The 22,687-nt window shown below is 40.2% G+C and overlaps 1 protein-coding gene across 3 annotated transcripts in view; it reads right to left on the reverse strand.

The window, feature by feature from the left end:
* SPTBN1 (spectrin beta, non-erythrocytic 1) overlaps positions 1-22,687 on the reverse strand; it is a 212,457-nt gene that overhangs the window by 77,271 nt on the left and 112,499 nt on the right. For all 3 annotated transcript variants that reach the window (XM_074949401.1, XM_074949399.1, XM_074949400.1), the window contains 4 exons: positions 8,613-8,764; positions 4,379-4,552; positions 2,848-2,939; positions 666-746 (listed from right to left, as the gene is read on the reverse strand). In XM_074949401.1, the coding sequence (XP_074805502.1) occupies positions 666-746; positions 2,848-2,939; positions 4,379-4,552; positions 8,613-8,764 (499 nt within the window). The remainder of the gene's footprint in view (positions 1-665; positions 747-2,847; positions 2,940-4,378; positions 4,553-8,612; positions 8,765-22,687) is intronic.

Below are 22,687 nucleotides of genomic sequence, written 5' to 3' on the forward strand. Positions count from 1 at the left end.
CATGTGCCAGGGTGGCACAATCTGGCCCATGACAAAAATGGGGATAATTTACCAGGAATGAATGTGACCTAAATGAATAAGAAAAAACAAATAATCTACTGCCAGGGTTGTGCAGCCTTTACTCACATTTGTGAGCACTTTCTTGTGCAAGTAGTCACCAATGTGAGTACAAGTGGTATAGTTTAGCTCCTAATGAACATTTAACCTAGGGCCAAATTCTGCCACCTTACTAACACGGAGTATCACCATACTTCACAAGTAGTCCCATTGAATTCAATGGTGCTAGTCAGGGTAAGTAAGGGTAGCACATGTGGAAAAGAGTAGCTGTCTATTTAGGTACCGAATTGACATTGCGAGGAAAGTAGTCAATCACAAAGTGATACAATCACATATGTATGATTTATTCTCCTGAATATAAATGTAGCCATTTTGATGTGCAATGCCAGACACTACCACTTGGGTGAACTGGCAATGATGTGAAGAGCTACAACAGTCTGATTATTTTGCTGCATCTTTTGCCCCTGGGACTCTGCAATGTTCTTGCAACCTATCTTCAACTCCCACAGATTTAAAAATCAAACAGCGAACTACGATACTACAAAATTGTGAGTATACAGCAACACTTTCATCTTTCTAAATCTATAGCGAATATTCCAAGGACATACCTGTGTTTATGGATTAGTGCGTTGAAAGCCATCCCATCCCTCCAGCTAGTGGTAAAGTTGTGAATGTTGACGTTGGGGTAACTGACACAACAAAAACCAGAAAGAGCATAATCAATATAGCATTCCTGCCCTGGCTTTGCATGTTACGTCAGTGGAAGCTGGTGGTAGGAGTGACAATTATAACATAAGGGAGGGATGTTATCAACCAGCTACTAAAGTTTCACCATCATAATGACTGTTTTCTATTCATGTCAATAGCAAGAGGTAAGAACATCTCAGTTTTCCTTGTAACACTTAAAGAAAGGATATACATTCTACGCGTGTGATAATAACCAACTTTTTTAAAAAAGCTAGAAAAGTAATTTTACGCTGTGGTGCCCAGTCTGCAGTCCGTATTGTTCCGATGTCCAAGTCTGAAGTCACTTCTTGGCTCAACAGCTGAAAAATTATTATTTTCAGGTACTTGAAATATTAAATATTGGAGAGGGATAGGAACTGCTAGAGAAGCAGAACGGAAAGTTTCAGAGGAATGACCTTTCCCCACAAATGCTTTTAACCAAGAGTTCAAGATTTTGAGCGTGATGGTCAAATTTGTGCCTAATGGATTGAGCAGATTCAAGATTAATTTGATCAGTGGTTCAGGGACTTTCAAAGTCCTCTGAAAAATGTTCAGGTTGTTTGCAAACCCCAGTTCAGGTGAACTCTCTGAAAGAGAGGCCTAAGTTTCGCTAGAATTACTTAACTGCGCTCAATTTGCTATACGTCCATTCAAGTTTCATGAAGGAAAGAAACAGTGGATTTCTATAAATAATGGATAGCCAGTTAATAGCAAGAAGGCTACTATTTGTGAAAGGCATTTTGGAAGCACTTCTGTTTATGTAAGCCCTCTTTCTAAATGTGAAAGAAATCAAAACTTTAATTGCCTAACAAATTCAAACCTGCACTAAATAATGTGTGTGGCTACCTCAAAGGCAGCAGGACACCAAGGAGTCTGTTTCAGAGAAGCAGCAACAGTCTTCCCACTGATATTCTTTTTCCTTGCAGCCCTCAAAAGATATTCTGTGGGCCAAATCCACCGAAATCAAGCGTACAGAACAAGATTTAATCAAGACAAGCTACAGTCCTTTGACGTTTAAAACTCTTTTCATTATCTAGGGTGAATTCCATTGCATAATACTGAATTCCTATAAAAAGCGACACTATTTCTGCCGGTTAGGACTTTCAGAAGACTAGAATTGTAGTCCTCAGAATTATACCACTCTTGAGACTACAATGAACATCTTTGTTTCATTAAGTCCTTTTGCCCAGCCTACGCCATCCACAAAAACAACGCCCAACTTCTCCGTCCCAAAATGCAACCCCACAACAACTACCCCACAACCAGAAAGAGAGGAAATTATATTATTTTGATGTTAGAGTCTTCTGAGATTCTGCCTTGAAAGGAGAGCAGGATTCAGATAAATACTTTTGTGTTCCAATGATATTCTAGGAAAAGATATGGAACATCCTAGTCAACAAACACACAAACTCAAAAGGACTGCATCAATTTTCAGCTATCTACGTTTTGGCCTGCTCCCACTGAAGTCAAAGGGAAATTGACACGGACTTTCATGGAAACAGCTCTCGGTTCCTAGTATATTTTCTAAAACAAAACGTGAAGGACCAGCAGCCCAGGATTATATACCACAGAGTCTTGTCAATCTCACAATAATAATCTAATGATCCACAAGCAGAACACCATTGTTTAGAATGACCCAAAATTCCACTGAAAACACAGAGAAGACTCGGGGCAAAGCTTCTGAAACAGTTAAAATGCTAGTTATTGTATATATCTATGACCTCACAAAAAAATTAAGGGAAAAAATCTGGTAGCAAACATGCCTCAGTGTCATCACAATCCCATAATAGGAATGGAAAGGGGGTGTTGAGCTAGTAGTCTTTCCTGAATTCTCAGATTCTGATATTTAGCACGTAGAACACATGAAAGAAACATAAGTAAGCCAGATTTCACTGACTAGTAAATATCAGCTTTTAAGATTAATTTTACCATTTCTGTTGATTGCCTTATCTTAGTTCAATCCACTTAAGGGAAGATACGTGTTTATACATTTAAAACAATTTCATTGAAAACTCGGAATGCTGTAAGAAGAGTATTTCAGATAACCTTTTTATCTACACTCACCCAGCTGTCTTCATCTGGCACCACAGGAGCAAAGCATCCTTAGCAGATTTCTTCTCTTTGTTGTCTTCAGTTTCGACACTGATATCTTGGATCTAAGATTCACAAATCAGTTTTAATGAAATCAATTTACCATTTCTGAGCTAATTCTGCACATTTCCAAAGAAATAAAATAAATTAATACCAGAGCAAAAGCAACACAGAAAACCAAGGAACAGCAAAGCAAAAGAGCAGCAGTGCAGAAGTCATTTATGTTCACTCACTTAGAAGAAAAATAAGATGAACAGTTTCTTTTGCCTTTAACTTACCAGAAGATATTTTTAAAAGTCCACGGACAAACAATTTAAAATTCACCAGAAACGTCCAATTCAAATTGTCAAAACAAAATCTGTTTTATACAAAGCTATAGCCTAATCTTGCCAGGTTTTCTGTGCTTCCTGCAAAGTTCTGAGTACTCTCAACTCACTTCAGTGAAAGTTGAGGATGCTCAGCATCTTGTGAGACAGAAACCTGAGGGACAGATCCCGGTTCCTTCGAAGGCAACGTGGTTTTGTCACTGAGTTCAGTGGAACCAGTGGCTTTAGAAGCAACACAGTCGAGTATGTTGAAGTCTACTATTTTATTCACTTTAAAATAAAGATGGTAACCTATGGGCAAGTTGACCATTTTATCCTCATAAAGAGAAAGTAAACCGAAAAGATTTTACTTCAAAAATGTCAGACTTTCTGGATATATTGCACTGCTATATTTTACACTGACTTTGTATCAGGATAGCTGTAGAACACACAGAAATTTTACAATAAATCTTTTCCTTACATATAAGGAACGAAAGGGAAGAGCACTGTGACTGCCATAAAAGTTAACTGTGAGTTAGCTGTTAGTTCAGACCAGTTTAAAAGTTAAAGAGACATTTACTTTTCAAAATTACATTCTACTCCACTGAGATGGGAACTTTTCTCCTGTATTTCATACATATTCAAAGAACCAAAAATACTCCCACTCATTGTTTGCATGGTTTTAAGTAAAGCCATAAAAGGCAAAAATATTAAGATTTTAAACAACTTTGTGGCTGTCAAGAGTAGAAAGATAAGAGAAATAAGGTTTATACATTTATACTATTGGTTATGACTAAACTGTGAAATCTCCACAGATCACTTTCAGTGATTTTAAGTGTTTATATGTCATATATTTAAACACCCTGATAATGAAAATAAGATAGTTTATTTTGTTCTCTACGCCTTGTATTTACCTATGTTTTTAAAAATAGTACCTGAATTATAGACAGAAAACCTAGGCTGACAGTTCTCGTTTGCTTCCTGCTATGGATCAGTAGCGCAACTTAGGCATCAATCATGCAAGCCGCTGTCCATTTCTGTAAGCTCCTGAGAAGTCCTGCTGAGTACTAAGTACCCTCAGCTCCCCTTGAAGTCAGTGTGACTCAGGGGCACTTAACACTTCTCAGAAGGTCCCCAGTAACTTGGAGGATCAGGTCCACTGAGAACGAACATGTAGAACTCAAAAGTAATTTGTTTACCTGGAATCTCAGAATAATGGTCCAAATAAGGCCAAGAGTCAGCCTGTGATTCCCATCCACAATATCATGGGATCCCATGTTTTCTAGATGCACTCTTTGTTCTTTCAGAAACTGGAGGGCTTTATCAACATTCTCCAAACAATGGATGCGCATCCTTCCCTTGGTTGGTTTGGGCTACAAGGCAAAACACAGACAGGGAAAAAAGATATTACTGAAACTGCAAAAAATGTTTCTCAACCACTCAATCTAAACAGGTGCAGTCATCTACAATTTCCATTCTCAGTCTGGCAATAGTATGTATTTGCTCTCCAGATGGGATTTAACGCTGATGACAAAATTAAAAACACAATTCATGATCTGTGGTCACACATCATTTTAGGGACACAGTCTCATCTCATGCTTTGACCCAGATTAACCCCTTTCAATATGAGGTAAGCATTTCTTCCTTGAGAGAATAGGTTTATTTATTTATTTAAATTGTTTTCCTTGTAAAACTCATTTTTAAAAGGATAATGTTGCTGTGTGGTCATCTCTGGCTGAAACATGTGTCCAAACCAGTCAGAGGACCAGTGCATCCCCAATCAACCAATAACGTCCGTTTATGGAACCAGATAACGTGCCCGCGGTTACCACACCCAGAGGTGAGAGAGGATAATTTGGCCGATTTAAGGAGTGAAAGTGAACATCTTCACTGAGAACGTGATCAAGTCTCTGAAGCAGAAGTGAAGGCAATTTAATTCCACCTCCCAGTCAAAATATGCTGCCATCATCTTCCTTTTCAATTCACTACCTTCATTTGCTATCTGAAAGACTAGTGATTTTGCTGGGTGATAATGGCATGTTTTACTGACACACCCCTTTCTCTGCCAGACAGCCAAGATTTGTTTTTAAAATAATATTTGCTGCATTGGGAAATATATTAAATAAGCAAGCTCACCAATGCATGAACACAATAAAGATAAACAATTAACTCCAGAGGACATCTCCTGCCAACATTTAACTCTTTTAAAGGCAGCTCAGATTTGGTCCTTAAACAAACTGATGAGGCACCATGAAAAGGAAATTTCAAAACTTCTTTGACCCTTAAAGACAGGCAGGTTTTATCAAAATAGCAGAATACATTTATTCCAACTGATTTCCTTAAAAGAAAAAAAAGGAAGCCAGCACCGTGAAAGTAACATTTTTGATCAAGACCCAATGTAAACCGGCAAAACCATGAAAGCAATAACATCACTTGAAAGTCAGGTATGAAACAGAAACAGTCAGGTATAAAATAAAAGAAACTTTGTTCTGTAGACAAGCATTACAGCTGAATATGCTGTTCAGTGCTCACTGACATATCTTTGAGGGTATTCAGCCAAAACACTAATCCACACTGTTTTCTTTGTTTTATTCAGTGAATGTAATTAACTGGCCACTGAAATAGCTCAGGCAAAGTCCTTTCTTCAGACTGTACTCAGGAGACAGAAGGTCTCAGCCAGAGCTCTGTTATGTATCCTAGGAACACTGGCTTGAACAACATCAGTAATAAACATGAAACGCTTTGCTAAAAAAATATTCTTAAGGACACCAAAGTGTCAGTAGTCACTGGTTTCACTTCAAATTTCTGTGACCACAAGTTCTCTTTTGGGGGCAGCATGGCCTAAGTCAGCATTAATTCTGATCCAGGGCATAAATTTCCAGGAACCTGATTCCAACTTACATGATGGCTACTTTACACCACCCTGGCTATGTAACAGGCCCTCAAAACGGACATAAATTACATTTCCACTCTGAGGTTTCCACACACTGTCAGAGCAGGGCAAACAGGCTTTAGTGTACACAAGACCTCACATTTCAGAAAAGGTACTAGGGTGATCCCAGGAATTATAGACCAGTGAGTCTGACCTTCAGGTAAATGGATGCAATGATTATTAAAGAGTAGTTATAAGTGAAGTTATTTTGGGTGCCTTAATTTTGTGGTTCCCAACTTGAGACACCTCAAAGGTTTTCAGAGGATGGATTGTTAGCAGCACCTTTGGAAAATTCAGGCCCTTTAGTGATGTACAAATTTGGGCACCTGAAGATTGGGGCATTCCAAATCACCACACCTTTTTGAAAATTTAGGCCTCAGTGACTTGCCCAAGGGAAAACAGGAAGTCTTTGACAGGGCACTGAACTGAACTCTGCTCTTCAGCATCCCAGGATAGTGTGCTAGCCACTGGACTGTTTTCCCACTGGACTATTCTTCCGTGTTGCAGGATGAGGGTAAGAATTTGTAACACAAGTGTAAGGTTATTATATATTTTATTGAATGAATATATTAACTGCATTTACAATTTAAAAATAACATATATAAGATAGCTTCTGTCTCTAGTTATCCCAGTTGTCCTAACTTTCTAGGTTTGCTCTCTAAATGGTAAGTTTTTTTGAGCAGAGATTGTCTTGATTTCTGTGTCTTATGTAGCACTAAATACACTGTGCCAGTGAATAACAAATAAAAAATAAAGGTAATTACAAAGAGCAACAGAATTTCAGCAAGTAAGCCACATAAGATGATCAAAATAATATACTCTTCATTGTGCGTAACTGTCTCAAGGTTTTGTGAATTACCTTATCTATATCCATGTTTGCAGTGGAAGGAATGCTAGAATGTGCTGTTTAAACAAAGGTTGCTGTACTCACATTCTAAAGCTGAGATAACAATACTAAAATAAGAAATTGTAGTAGTGTTGCAAACCACTACTATGCTATTTTAATGGTGATGTAACCACAGATGTAACATTCTCACTAGGAGAACGCTGCTGGCTTGGCACCATTACTCCCAATATAACTGCATATGTTCTATTTGAATAAAAGATCCATTTTTCAAACCTTGGTGAGGAAAAAAAATCACATGGAGGAAGTTGCATGGCTGGTCTGAGTTTCCCCGTAGATAAAGTAATATGTGACATCAAAACTGACTTCAGAGCAAATAATTAAACTGAAATTAAACGGTGAAACTGTGTTGAAGGGTTTGCAGACTTAATACCTGAAATAGTCTAAATTTTACAATAAAGACCAACTCTGATCTCAGCTACACCAATGTAACTGAATACAGTATCGGAATAAGCACTGTTTGCAGTGATCTCGTTCAGGGCATAAGCTTTCGTGGGCTAGAACCCGCTTCACTGATGAAGTGGGTTCTAGCCCACAAAAGCTTATGCCCAAATCCATTTGTTAGTCTCTAAGGTGCCACAAGGACTCCTCGTTGTTTTTGTTTGCGGAGAGATCATCAAACACTAATACCACACTAAAATAAATTACTCAGCATAAAGGAATTTATTTTGCGCAAAATATAATATACACCCATACAAAGTATATTTAACTTCTAGTATAGAATATCAGAACAGGGTACTTATATGCATCTCAGAGTTTATATAATCAAAACAATATTTGGAAATCCCTATATCAAGTTTTGCTGTACTAACACAGCACTGTGGGGCATATATCCAATTTACTATGCAGGGTCTTAACCCATATGGCTTCCATTAATAAGACCAGCTGAAGACACTTGATTACACAGTTGCAACCTCATGTAGCCTTGGATCACAGCTTAAGACCCGTATTCCTTTGATAAGGTTGTTTTAAGAGCAGGGACATCATTAAATGATCTGTGTGTGGGAAAACTAGTACCCCACCATTCCCTAAAATATACTTCCAATAGTCATACAGCACCACTTCTTACCACTGGAGTTTTATTACACCCAGTCCACAGGATGAATATCTTCCCTCAGATACCGACACTCATTTCCCGTTGATGAGAATAAGAACTGCTCACATACATACATACCTGAGGAAAAAGTGTCACCCAGAGGATTCTAGTTCATGTGGCATACCCCCCTAATCAAAGACAGCCACAGCCTGCAAGGTGCTGAGCACCTTTCAGAGCCTTCATTGATTCCAATGGGAGTTGAGGTTGCTCAGTACCTTCCTGGTAGTGCTCAGTACCTCACATGATAGATGAGGCTCTAAAGGTTCTAACTCCTACTGAAGACAATAGAAAGACACTTCAATGAGAACTAAATCAAGCCCTTACTTGTGTTAAATACAATTTTTAAAAATTGATAGGAAGAGGTTTCTTAAAAATTTGGGGTGAAATCCTGGCCCCATTGACATTAATGGGAATTTTGTCGCTGACTTCAACGAAGCCAGGATTTCACCCATGGTTTTCATGAAGAGATGACAAAAAGAATATAAAGATATAGACACTTACAAGTCTTTCTCCTGAAAGAACTTCCAGCAGTTTGATAAGCATCCGTCCATCACGAAGATCAGTGTATAAATCTGTAATTCTACATGATACACGTGCCAAATGTGAATTAACCCACTTTGTGAAAGTCTTCTTCTGAACTGCCTCTCGTTCATCTAGGCAAAGAAATAATAAAGGATTATTCTAAACAAACCAAAGCTTATGCACAGACATAAGATGATGATATTCAAACCCATGTTTCATATATTCAAATAAAGAGGCTTGCTAGTGTCTCCAGAGGAGTTATTTACTCAGGACATTTCACAGAAAATCCAACTTTCTTATTTTATAGTATTTTCTGATGAAGTCAGGAGAACTGATTTCACTGGGAATTTTGCCTCAGCAATGTTTGAGAAGTAAATCTGGAGCATGGACTTCAGGATTTGGCAGCAGAACCTGTTTCTTAAGACACGAACAGGTGACTTGTAAAAGAATAACCTAAAGCAGAGGTGGGCAAACTACGGCCTGTGGGACCCTCCTGCCTGGCCCCTGAGCTCCTGGCCCAGGAGGCTAGTCCCCGGCCTCTCCCCTGCTGTTCCCCCTTCCCCGCAGCCTCAGCTCACTGCACCGCCAGCGCAATGCTCTGGGCGGTGGGGCTCTGAGCTCTTGCGAGGCAGAGCAGCTGCAGAGCCGCAGCCTGACCCGGTGGCGTGGCTGGCTCCAGCCGGGCCGCGCGGCTGCCTATCCTGGTGCTCTGGGCGGCACGGCTATAGCGTCGCCAGCCACCAGTGCTCCAGGCAGCACGGTAAGGGGGCAGGGGGTTTGGATAGAGGGCAGGAGAGTTCTGGGTGGTGGTCCAGGGACGGGGGGTGTGGATAGGGGTCGGGGCGGTCAGAGGATGGGGTTAAATGGGAGCAGGGGTCCCGGGAGGGGATGTCAGGAAGGAGGGGGGTGTTGGATGGGGCAGCCAGGGTCAGGGGTTAAGGGGGCAGTCAGGGAGAAGGGGTGGTTAGATGGGGCAGGGGTCCTGGGGGGGGGGGGGCAGTCCGGAATGAGAGGAGGGGTTGGATGGGGCAGCGGGGGGCAGTCAGGGGCAGGGGGGTCTGGGGGTGGTCAGGGGACGGGTGGGAATGGATGAGGCAGGGGGCGTCAGGGAACAGGAAGTTTGGATGGGGCAGGAGTCCCGGGGGGGGCCGTCAGGGGGCAAGAAGCGGGGGGGGGGGTCAGATAGGGGGCGGGGGCCGGGCCACACCTGGCTGTTTGGGGAGGCACAGCCTCCCCTAAGTGGCCCTCCATACAATTTCAGAAACCGGATGTGGCCCTCAGGCCAAAAAGTTTGCCCACCTCTGACCTAAAGTGTGTCTGTGAATTATCAAACTTCCCTGTCCTTTGTTAATCTTGGTTATCTTGCAGCTTTTAAGATAACCTTCCAACTTCTGCTCTTGATTATACTTGTGTAAATTCAGAGCAACTTCGTTGAAATCCATGGAGTTACTCAGGATTAACCTTCGTGTGAGAGCTGAATTTGGTCCAATGCTTCTCACTTATTTTATTCCTTCATAATAGCATTTATTTTCAGATTCAAAGATTTACACAAATATTTATGTAAAAGCCGGATGAATTGTTCCAGAACTGCAAGAGTGAAGTTGGCCTGGATTTACATAAAGCCACAGAAAAACAGATTTTTTCGACATACACATACCACACACTTTCCTAACTGTTTGTACAGATAACCGTTGGCAAAAGTCATAGTTCATTTAATGTGTATGCTCCCTGTAGACCTACGTTAATTCAGAAACTCTTAAGAAGTTGTCTGCTGAGTATCAAACGACTTTTAGCCGGAAAAAGGTGCATCGTTTGGTCACTCAGGCTCTTAACTGACTTCAGTGGACTTTGGATCAGGACCTTATTTAATCAGGCCTCACACTATGAAAAGAAACCCAGTGATTTCACTGGATTCTGGAAGAGTGATAGGCCCAACTTTTCAAACTTAGGTGTCCAAAGTTAGGTTCCTAAATCCACATTTAGGCACCTAAATAAGAGGCCTGATTTCAAAGGCACTGACCATCTGAAACTCTTATTGACTTCATTGGGATCTGTGGGTACTCAGCGCTTTTGGAAATCAGGCCACTTTGACTTAGACACCTAATTTTAGGCACCCAAAAAACTCTGAACACATTATTTTAGATATATGAAATGTTTTTGGAATGTAGGAGGGTTACATTTTCACGCAGAACTGAATCTGTCTGATATCTCCCATGCTCCCTGGCCTTTTGGAATTTCCCAGGAGGTGCAATGTGCCTGCTTTCCTACAGACAGTGCTTCTCTAGCATGGACAGGTGCATAAATCTGGCACATTCATAGCTAGTTTTACTATATTCTCCTGGACTACAGGGACTGATCGTGGCAACACGGGATAGGAGGAAAGACGAGAAGAAAACTGAAGCCTAGGGAGTAAGAATACAGAAAGTAAAGAAATAAATAGCAATAGCGACAAGGGGGTGGTGGTAAGGGAAGGAAACAGGAAGAAGGAATCTGAAAAGGAGAGAGAGCGCTATCAGTCGCTAAATGACTGTAGATATTTGTTCACTTATATATACCCCTGTCACTACAATATCTCAGTGCCTCCCGTGTATTTCTGAATTTATTCTTGCAATACCTCGTGAGAGGGCTAATGCATTGGAACTGACCCTCAAAGGTGTTTATATTACATCAATACGTTTTCAACAGCCTGACAGCCTGTGGTACAGTTTGCAGTGGTCCTCTCTTCGTGAAGTACAATGTTACAATGACATGGCAACACAACAGGAAGTTCGCAGTAACTGAGGCTTGCTTTCTGATACCCTGATAGTAACCAACCCTAGTTTATTACATGCTGCAGACCTTTGCCCCACTGAGCTATCTACTCCTGATTGTGTTGTAACTTTTCCCCACAAAATGCTCAATGCTTTGTGACCACATATTTCATTCTGACAGGTTTCAGAGTAGCAGGCGTGTTAGTCTGTATCCGCAAAAAGAAAAGGAGTACTTGTGGCACCTTAGAGACTAACATTTATTTGAGCATAAGCTTTCGTCAGCTACAGCTCACTTCATCGGATGCATACCTTCTAATTATTATTACAACATCACAACGTCAGCAATACAAAGCGAAGATATATATTGTTAATAAGCGATGTGAACAGGATGTGGGCCACTTCATTAGAAAGCACAGACTCCTTTCTAGCAAAGCAATACTACAAAACCAAAAAGAGTCAAAAGATACAGCCTCCCATACTCAAGCTGCTCCTCATTTCCAGCAGCATAATAGCACAGTTTGCTCAATCCTGCACCAAAGGAAAAAACCCATCATATCTGGCTAGTGGAAATACTAGTCTATCCAAATAATAATTTAAATATACTCTCTAGTAACCTTAAACATTCTGTTCAGAACTATTTGTAGTGAATTCCTTAGAATGCTTTATCTGCACAGTTGCATGTCTGCTAATTCATGCGTCAAATCAAGAATGATTCCTTTTAACTAGTGAGTCACAGAAAACAGTTGAAGAACTAGCAACACTTTACATCTATTAAAAAATTTCCAACAATTACCACTTCTCCCTTCCCCATAAAGCTTACATAAAAACTCATTGTGATCCAGATGTGTCCAAGAACACTACATAATGTATATTTATTTAACTACTGTAATGTCTATATAGCAATGCAACATTAAGAGATGTCTAGATACTGGTACAGACTTATAGTTTGGATGTTCAAAGAATTATAGCTTCAAGAAAGCTGTGAAATCTAGTTACTAAGTTACCTGTAATGGAACCTATTAAAATAAACACATGATTATCAGCCATTCTCCAGTCCCCCTTAGGGTGCAGATTAAACGTAATGGGTGGTGAAAGCAAACCAGCGGATACCATGTTGTTTTAGCAGGTGGCAATTGAGGGGCCAGACATACGGACTAATCAGGGAAAGGTAAAACAGAATATGGACATTATATGAAAAAATATGGTGATATATTGGGCCAGATACTCAGCTAGCATAAACCTGTGTTAACTTCAACCGAGCTCTAGTAATTTACAGCTGCTGATGATCTGGCCCATTGTCTGAGGAAGGAAAACAGCTGTGTGGGTCAAACAACAATGTATTTCAGTTAATCCATCCCCAGGAAGCCACCTCTGTTTCCTTAAGCAGTGACTTCCATCCTTTTCACATGGAGGCCCTACCACCCCTCTGACAGATCAGTAGCTGGCTACTCCTCTCACACTGTGTCCCCCTTCCAGTTGTGTCCCAGTACAGTTGCTGCTCCCCTCCTTTTACCTATTCACTCTCTCTGTCTTGTCTTTTGTGATTTCCATTATTTTCTTTGCATTGGCATGGGTTGTTTCTGATTTTTTGTTTCTCCACCCTCCTTTGTCTTGTTTTCACCCCTCTTCCACCCACCCCTGGTGGTTCCTTCCTTCTCTCCCCACTGTTTACACAAACCTAAAGATAGAAATGGAGGCAATAAAAATTCTAGTTACTGCACCTGTGATGTTTTCAGACATGAAATCTCTTTCTCTCTAATTTTCATGCTCTAAATCTTATGTCTCTCCAATCCCTGTACATTCCAGTTATTTGTTATAATCCACATCTGGGTTTGTGGGCTGAGGGAGGGGGTGTTTCTGTCTTTCTTACTGCCCACTATGATTGAGCAGTAAGGATGGAAAAACAAACTTGCCATTGGGAAAGTCAAATTACTGACTGGCCAAATGCATCCACTTGCCTGCACTGAGAAAGCCCTGCTTGATAGTAAATAGCCAAGCTCCCACACAGCCTTGTGGCACGCCACTGACTGCCAGCTCTTCAGGAGAGCTGGCAAATAGACAATAAAAGATATCCAGGAATGCAGCTCTGCAGCCCTTTCTGGACTCCCACTTTCCTTACCCACTCCAGGGCACTCTGTCTCTCTCACTGGGTGCAGCTATCCTGGAAAAATTCAGCTCTGTAATTCTCCACTGATAGTAGCAACAGTGCAACCACCAGAGTGGACAGAATGCAGGCGTTTTTACCACCACGTCATGTATACCCCCTGTAGTACTGCATATATATATATATACACTTTATACATGTTTTTATATATGGAACTAGAAAACAAGATTAAAACGGTTGATAAGTTTATTTGAATGGGGTGTGGCATGTAGTCTTAAAACCTCTACGGACTATTTCTGCTTGGCATTTCACAACGATGGCAGATTTTTGCAACTGATTTCACCATCACCTTCAAACTGATAAACTGCAAGTACATTTTTTATTCAGGTCTTTTAAGTTAAAACACGCACAGAATTAAACAAAGACCATCAATTTTATTTGCATATTTATTTTAACCCAGGAATTGCACCTACAGCTTAGAAAATGCAACAAAGCACGGAAAATAACTAATTGATGCTATATTCATGTATATACTATTACACAAAAGTAAAATATATATGTATATATATTAATATACATTAATAATTAATTATGGGTATTTAATGTCAATAGTGGGAAAGGAAGCACCATTTATAGTCACTCATGCCTTTTAAGTTTACATTAACAAATGTGACACTTTTGACAAATATCCTTCATACCTTTAAAGAGTTATTTTTAGATTTTGAACAATCTAATTGAAACCAGAGGATATGGGTGGAGCTGCCAATGTCTTTTAGCTTGTGAAAACATTTGTTTCCCAGGGGTAAAGACAAACGAGCATCATGCAAAACATGCACAGCAGGAAAAAGGAAGTAGCTCTTAACAGCTGTACTGATAATACAGACTCCAACTTATCTTGAGTTAACATTAGGAAGGAAATTTCCTTTGGACGGAAACCCCTCTGACAAATATGATTAGCAGGTGGACTTGCAGCTCATGCTTAGTGCTTGTGATTTACTGTGGCTGCCTTGGTTTAGTTGTTTAGTAAGTAAACAGGAGTTAGGTAATAAACTTTCCTTAACAAACACTCTTCCTTTATAATTTTAGCAACATTCTGAAATATTAAGGGTAGGATTTTCAAAGCTGATAAAGGAATCTGGATGCCCAATTCTCATTAAAATTAAAGGGATTGTAGGATTCTGGATAAAAATCCATGAACCATATTCTGCTGTCGATTACACTGGTGCCATCCTATTGAATTCAATGAACTCAGTGGGCTGGCACCAGTATAATGGAGAATTTGGCTCCGGATATGAAGTGGGAAGTACGAAAATCCAGCCAACAAACACAAACATACACAGCCCTCCCCACAGTGTGCAGAACAGTGATATCAGCACTAGTGATGTAAAAGTTTAACTGGTTAATCGATTAACAGATAAGCAGACTTATCTATTTCAGTTAACAGTTAAACTCCGCTGCCGCACTGCGGGTGGCAGCCAGGAGGGACCCCAGGTGCGCAGCTGGCAGCTGGGACACCAGCAGCAGGGACCGGCAGCGGGGATCGCCAGGTGCAGGGGCTGGCAGCTGAGGGCCCGTGTAAAACATGGGGGTGCTGCAGCACCCCCCACACCCCTAGTTCCCCAGTTAAACGTGTAACCTATAAATTTTTAGTCGGTTACACGGTTACTCTTTTTAACAGCTATTTACATCCCTAATCAGCACCGTTCCTTTAGCACAAAGGCAATCAAATGTTGTGGCTGCAAAGGCTACCTGAACTGGAAGATTGTTTCTGAACTCAGTTTAAAGATTGTTTGCCCTCTTCCACATTGACCAAAGCTTAGTTTAAACAGATTGAGCCCAAACCCATTTAAAATTGGGTTTTAAATCTGTTCAGCAAGCACTGTACCCAGCCCAACACAAGCAGAAGAACTTTAAGCCCAGCTTTTTAAAGGTATTTAGACGCTGCTGCACTCAATGTTGCAGCACCTAACAGACTTAGGATCATAAAGCTCATTTTCAAAAGAGATTTAGGCATTTAGGAGTCAAAAATCACACTGACAGTTGATGCCTAAAAGGTATAACCACCATTTAGCTGGACATAGATGCTGTGCTCAATCTGATAAACTGCAAAGAGAGGGTTCTAAAATTAGCACAAATGACATAGGAAAAAAGACAAGGAAATTAATTAAACCAGAAAAAGAAACCATGAAAGAAGAATTAAGTGTCTGACTAATACTAGCTACAGGGTGTTTAACGTACAATCTAGACTAGCAGTATTGTCGGAACATAATGTTTAGAGACAGGGCTGAAGCTTCCTCTCAAGTCTTACCTGCTGTGCCCAGGTAATAAGCAGCAATTTGTATATGTTATACACAGTCAGTTGTAGACCTGGGCAATACTTCAACCAGGGTAAATGCAGGACCTTTTCTCCTTCCTAATTGCAAATGCAACAGCTTCTTTATATTAAATATTTTTTTTACAAGTTGAATATAATTTCTAAAGCGTGAAACTATTTTTTTTCCTGTACAGTAAAGAAATATAGACAGTATGCTCTTCCCATCAAACTCTGTTAAATACACTGTCTTAATGATCAAATTTAGGCTCCTGGCTTTTGCTTAGATATTCAACTTCACCAGTTTCCCAGAACTCTTAGAATCATAAGAATTCAGGTCAACAGTGCAGAGAGGAAAACAGAACTTTCTTTCTCAGGCCAATGGTCACTCTATTCTCGGCTTTTCAGGATACAGGACATTACGCTGGTCTAATGTGTTTACACAGATGCATAGATATGGAATTCAGCTGCCAATAATAGATGATTTCAAAAATTCCAACCATTCCTGAAGGTCTTCCTATTAAGAAGGATGCCTGAGAAAACTATGATTGGTTACCTGGACAACTCTGTTATGATCTGTGCAGATTTTACTGTGAAGAAACACGAACATATTCACTGTGACAATCTACAGCTTTCACTGCTTTGTAACTGTAAGAGCCAGTTAAATATAATGGGTGAAATTCTGTGCTGCATCTCTAAGTGGAGCAGCCTAGAATTTGCAACCCAGGTGAAGGGCAGACAATGCAGCTTTCAGTCACCTTTGCACTTCCCTATCCTGGTCTGGTCTGGGGCCCTCTGCACAGCTTACACAGCTCTGGGCCTGCCCCACAACATACCATCTACACCAGGACCTGTGAAGGGATCTTCGTGGGCAGTCTTATGCCTGACTTCTAGAGTTCCTTTGTAATCTTCCTACAGCTAGAACTGAGGCTTTTAGGGTGCCTTTATGAGGCCACAAGGGGGCCAGAGTAGGGGTGAGGCTCTCACCCAGTATCTTTAACAGCAGCAGCAGGTGCTGTACAATAATTCTAAGGTGGAACAAAAGTGTGTCCTTTAGGCCAGTGGGTTCTCAATCAAGGGTACTTGTACCCCTAGGGTACACAGAGGTCTTCTAGGGGATATTCAACTCATCTAGATCAGTGTTTCTCAACCTGGGGGTTGCAACTCCCAGGGTGGTTGCAAGACCAAGGGCAGCGTTAGCAAGGCCCTAGTGTGCAACGTACAAGGTGGTGGTAGAGACTCCTTGTGTTGTTATACTCATACACTTACACAAGGGCCAGGGACAATCAGGAGCCCTGGACTGTAAGCTCTTCCAGGCTGACACTGTCTTTTTACACGCCTGCTAAGCTCCCAGCACATGACAGTGCTATACAGATAAATATGATTATTGTTATTACAAGCACAGAGAGAATGAAACTCATGAACTCATAATATCACTTGCTCTAAAACATAAAACTAACTCAAACTAAAAGCAAGTCTGTTATGCTAATGAAGACTCTAATTTAAAATGTTTAAAATCCACCAAAAGAAGAGAAAAAAATGTCATCAAGTGGGAGCTAAGATTACTAGACACTATTAGAAAAAGGTCACTATTATGAACACAAAAAACACAGCTCCTCCTAACGTTACTGCATTCTAAAACTGCATCCATATTTCCCTTTAAGAACAAGGCAAATAAAACTGGACAGCAACGTTTCTTGTCTTCTAGCATTGCGATGGTTTTCCATCTGCTGACAAGATGCTGGTACCAAAAATATGGACTGATAAAAGCATAAAGAAAGGTATTTAACCTGGAAGCCAAAATCCCCAATAAAGTCAAAGTGAGCATTCCAAAGCTGAGAACATTATTTCATATATATGCCATATTTAATAACACTCGATGAACTTCTAAAATAATGGCCATCTGCTTTATTTTTACTTCAATCTCTCAGGTAGTTTAACACAGCAAAGTGGCTCCAACTGATGTTTTCAATGTAAAACTAGTGCACTCAAAAGGGTTATTTTATTACACAAAACAGACTACACGTGAATTTGTTGCACTGGATTAACTCCACTGAAAAGGGTGTTATAACCAGGGTTTTACCTACATGTGTTTGAATTTCACCCATTAAAGATTAAAAAGGTAAGAAATTATTCTGCTCACATTGTGTTTGGCCACTGACTTCCATTTGGAGCAGGATCAAGCCTCTAGAGCCTCCCCTACTCTACCACAATGGCTTAAAGTTCCCAAACTTCAAAACAAGGCTGTGTATTTCACAATTCTTCCTCATTTACTGGGAAGCACCAGAGGGAGTTTAAGTCCTATATCACAACACACGTTATAAACAATATATCATATATATAGTTTGATTGCCTAAAATATCTTAAAATGAGAAAAGGAAAACAGCTGCACAAGGCTATCACCGTAAAAACCGTTCTGATATTTTCTCTCTGATGTCGCTAAACCTTACCCAGAAAATAAAATTTTGCATAAAACCATGTTGACTAGTCAGCCAAGTAGTACAGCGTTTGGGAGGACAGCTATTTTCATAGTCGTTATTTTTGCATAGGGTTGATAGCTGTTTGGTGCTATAATATCAAAAGATGTCACCAGAAGGACCTAGAATCACTGGGTCCATATGTGACAATCACTGGGAGGTCTCACATTCCAATAAATGTAACATAAAAGCCATCTGGGGTTAAAAGACTAAACAAAGAGAAAATCTTTATTCTAAAGAGGACAAATCACATAGCAGGTTTACAGAAAGGAAGATGTTTTGACCTATCCTCACTAGATTGATTTAAACTATGCAAATCAGATATTCAACCTGACTTCTGCATTATGGGAAACCATAGTTAAATTATTTTACAAATTGAAGAATAGCCATTGAAATGCAACTGCCATAATGGAGAATTAAAACCATTTAAAACCTTAGGTGACACGCCTGCAAATCTGTATGCCGGTGTTTAGCTTTAAGCACAGAAGCTGTCCCATTGAGTGAGACTGCTCACATGACTGAAGTTAAGCACAGGCACACAGCCTTGCCACATTTTTCCCTAGCTCCAGAAATTATATCCTGAGAAAAATACTACAGGGACATATAAATGAACAGCATCGGGACTGGAGCACCCAAAGGAAAAAGATACTGGGTGCTCAGCACCCACTAGCAGCCCCCCCCCCCACCTCCCTTCTGCACCTCTCGCCGCTGGCAGAGCTGCCGATCAGCTCCTTCTCCTCCCCTCCCCTCGTGCCTTCAGCACACCACAATTAGCTGTTCAGCAGCATGCGGGAGGCACTGGGGGAGGAGCAGGGGCAGGAAGAGGCGGGGGAGGGGCAAAATGGGGTGGGAAGAGGGGGGGCCGGGGTGAGGCCTTGGGGGAAGGGATGGAATAGGGGCGGGGGCTGGGACAGAGCACGGGTTGAGTACCCCACAGGAAATCGGTGCCTATAGTGAACAGACTTACAGAACAGACAAATAGCCTGAGTAGAATAATAAAGGAGCTACTGTCCGGTGTATAGCTCAGACAAATCTGCACGTACTAATAGAATAAAAATATCCTAGTGCTGTTAAAATACACAAATTCAGCACAACCAATTTGGTCCCGAGCGTTTAAGTCTCTTGGGGAAAAAATTGTAAATGTGATCGAGTCAGAGACATCGCCTTCTTAAAAGGGATCTCGGAAAAGAACTGACTTGTCCCAAGATATTGTCTATGAAACTCCCACAAAGGAACAATGAAAATGACCAAGATCACAGCAGTGTTCTGAACTACACATAGTCTTGTGTGGCCTTTGTAGCTTCCTCCAAAAACATTCTTTACTGGCACAGTGCAGGAATGGGCCAAAAGGTTTTCACAAAAATCTTTCCCCATACACTAGATGGTTAAAGGCTGACATTAGGGGCTAGTGCTAGTTCTCTGAACAGCCTAGGCAGGCAGCTGATAGGGCACTACCTTACCCATACCTCTACTACCTGTTATTTCCCTCCTGTCTAGCAAACCAAATAGAGCGAATGTATTTTTAAAATAAACCTACTTCTCTTTATTGTTTGGAGAATGGAAGATAAGAAGTTTTGAATTTTGGAGGGTAGGGGAGATTATTTATGACCTCCTCTCCATGTCACTTCTTTTCCTTCAGTCTTCTCCATTTCCCCCTCAGATGCAGTACTGTTGGTTCCAGTTCCCCACTCCCTCCTTACCTTAATGATGAACTCAGGGCTCAGACATGTCTGTGACTGGGCCTAGATGCAACTAACTGCCCATTTCTATGATTCAGCTGTGTGTACATACTGGTGCATAGGGTAACCTGGAGTGCTCCACATTCTGGAGCTCCAAGATCATACATGTCGAGACGCTCTGGAATATGAAGTATACAACCGTCCACTGGGATTATAATTTAGAATAGAGAAAAGGAGACAGGAGTGTTTTGACTCAGTGCAGCCCCATGTTCACCATTAAGGCAGGGAAGTGGGCACACACTGCCATGGTAGACAGAAGCTAACACTCAATCATGAATGCATTTAATCTTTTGGAAATATAAAATCTGGGAGTTAAATTTATAATGATTTGCGGTTAAATTATATATTTGTACTATTAGATTAAATATTTTAAATTGACAACCATATATTTAAATAACCACTGCATCAGTTGGGGATTAATAATATTTTCAGTTTAATAGGCTGATTTAATAACCTTGCTCATGCTTTGTTCATTTCATTCTGCTTCCATGGTCACAGAATAATTTACCTCTGATGATTACAAGGTATATTGTATATGGCAATATACTGTTCTGTACAGTGAGATTGCCAAATAAAAGCAGTAACAAATCAGGTAATGATGCTGGATATCAGCATGTGCTATGGTTTGGAGTTAAAATGGCCTCTAAGCTCTCCCTTGATTAAAGCAGAATGAATATTGGCAATAAAAAATGTCTAGGTTACAGCAAAAGTTACTTGTACTAACTGAAGGAATCTATGGATAATTTAGAACATAAGGCTATTTCTAAAAAGATTACTAACAAGAAGCATTAAAAGGAAAAACTGTCTTCTCCATGAGCCCAGCTCTGCAAGTCTGCCATACAGAGAGCTCCCATTAGTCCCAATATTCACATAGCTCAAGTCTTGCAGAACTGAGCCCTTTAATCTGTAAGTGTGTTTAACAAATGCTCCAGAAAAACCTGCATTAAAAAATTACACCCCACTGAACATTACACCCCACTATCAACGTCTCTATCAGTCAGTCAGAATGTACACAAAAATTCAACCATAAAAAAGGATGCAGCTAATCAAAACTTTATGTACAATTTCTTCATTTCAAAGACATCACCTCCTCGAATCTTCTCTAGAAGTTCTCCAGGGTATAATTAAGGTTGAGTTTCAACGTTCATTCTAATCTCTCACTTCAGAATTTTCCTTTCGGTGTTAAAATTTCCGTGCTTGGTCCCAGCCCAAATGCGATCTTATTTATTTATCTATCTGTGTTTGTTTGGTTTTTGGCAGGATGAGTGGGAACCTTTAAGCAAATTCACTTCAACCTTTAGAGTTATGCACCGGGGGGGAGGAGAATATCCTTTTCCGGTAAGAAATGTCTTTGCTCAGATAATTAACTCCAAAGTGGCTGAAGAGAGAGGCTGAAATTTCTAGTATACAAACTTGACTTGTTCTATAGATCTCATTGAGATATAAAAGGCAAGGCAAATTTGAAGGAAATTGGTTTCAATAATTATAAAGTTTCAAAGATTTAAAATACCTGTGGGTAGTTTCATGCATGCATACTTAAACTTTTCTAACCTTTGTAAAATGAATTGTTAAGGGGGCTCTGATTAAGGATACTGTAGTCTGGTGATGGAGTTTATAAACTTCACAGGTTGAAAATCTCCATCAAGGAACTCACTTATGGAAAGGAGAATTAGTGAGAATGATAGCTCCAGTTCAAATTGCCTACCAAGCTCACCGACTCACGTATACTTTCAGATTTCTTTTTTCATTCCCCTTTTCTTTATGTATTAAAAAAAAAAAAGCAGGGAAATTAAATGCCAAAACCTAATAGTAATACAATATGAAGAGAATAAAGAAAACTCAAAACTCAGGAAATTCCCAAAGGGAGGGTTGTTCCAACAAAGCTGCCTTGGCCATGTGGCATATATGTAGCATATTCGAGATCTGTTTTCAAATATAAACCGTAGCGTATTATTTTGTTATAAATATAAACCATAAGATATACAATGCAGCTTAATTAATGTTCTTGGTGCAATCATAAAAACTCAGGAAATTCAAAAGTTGGGTGTTTGATCACTCATTATTAATGGTGCATTCATGGTATATAACATATATAAATCATGTAACCCCACTTCAGCACGGTATTGTACTTATGCACACATCTACATAAGTAAGTGAACAGTCCCATTGAACTCATGGGACTAAAGTCAGGAATGTACTTAAATACCTTGCTGAACTGAATCCATAATTCACATATATACATAGACATGCATACAGACACTCAGAGTAAAAAGAAAATTCAGTCAATATAGTAGCTGAAAAACTAAAAATGAAATAGGCTGATACACTTCCTAAGCTCTGAAGGAGCACTTACAGGCATATATGTTTTCAAAAGTGCATGTGTGTGTTCTGTGTGTGCTCAACATCTGATACACACCCACAAATCAGGGATTTTCATGAGCACATACCTATTGAGCTCATGTAAGCCTGACTCAAGCACATATGCAGCTCAGGGGTGTGAAAAATGCTCTGTGTATATACACTTTTCAAAAACTGGTCCATAGTGACTTGCAACAGCTGCTGGAAAGTGTAATTCAAACTTGGCAACAGCAGCTAAACCAGAAATGAGGGTTTGTTTATGTAAATCAGAGAACAAAAGCTATTTTGGTATTAACAGGTTTCAGAGTAGCAGCC

The sequence above is a fragment of the Natator depressus genome, chromosome 3 (genome assembly GCF_965152275.1).
Source record: "Natator depressus isolate rNatDep1 chromosome 3, rNatDep2.hap1, whole genome shotgun sequence".
NCBI classification, from domain to species: Eukaryota; Metazoa; Chordata; order Testudines; family Cheloniidae; genus Natator; species Natator depressus.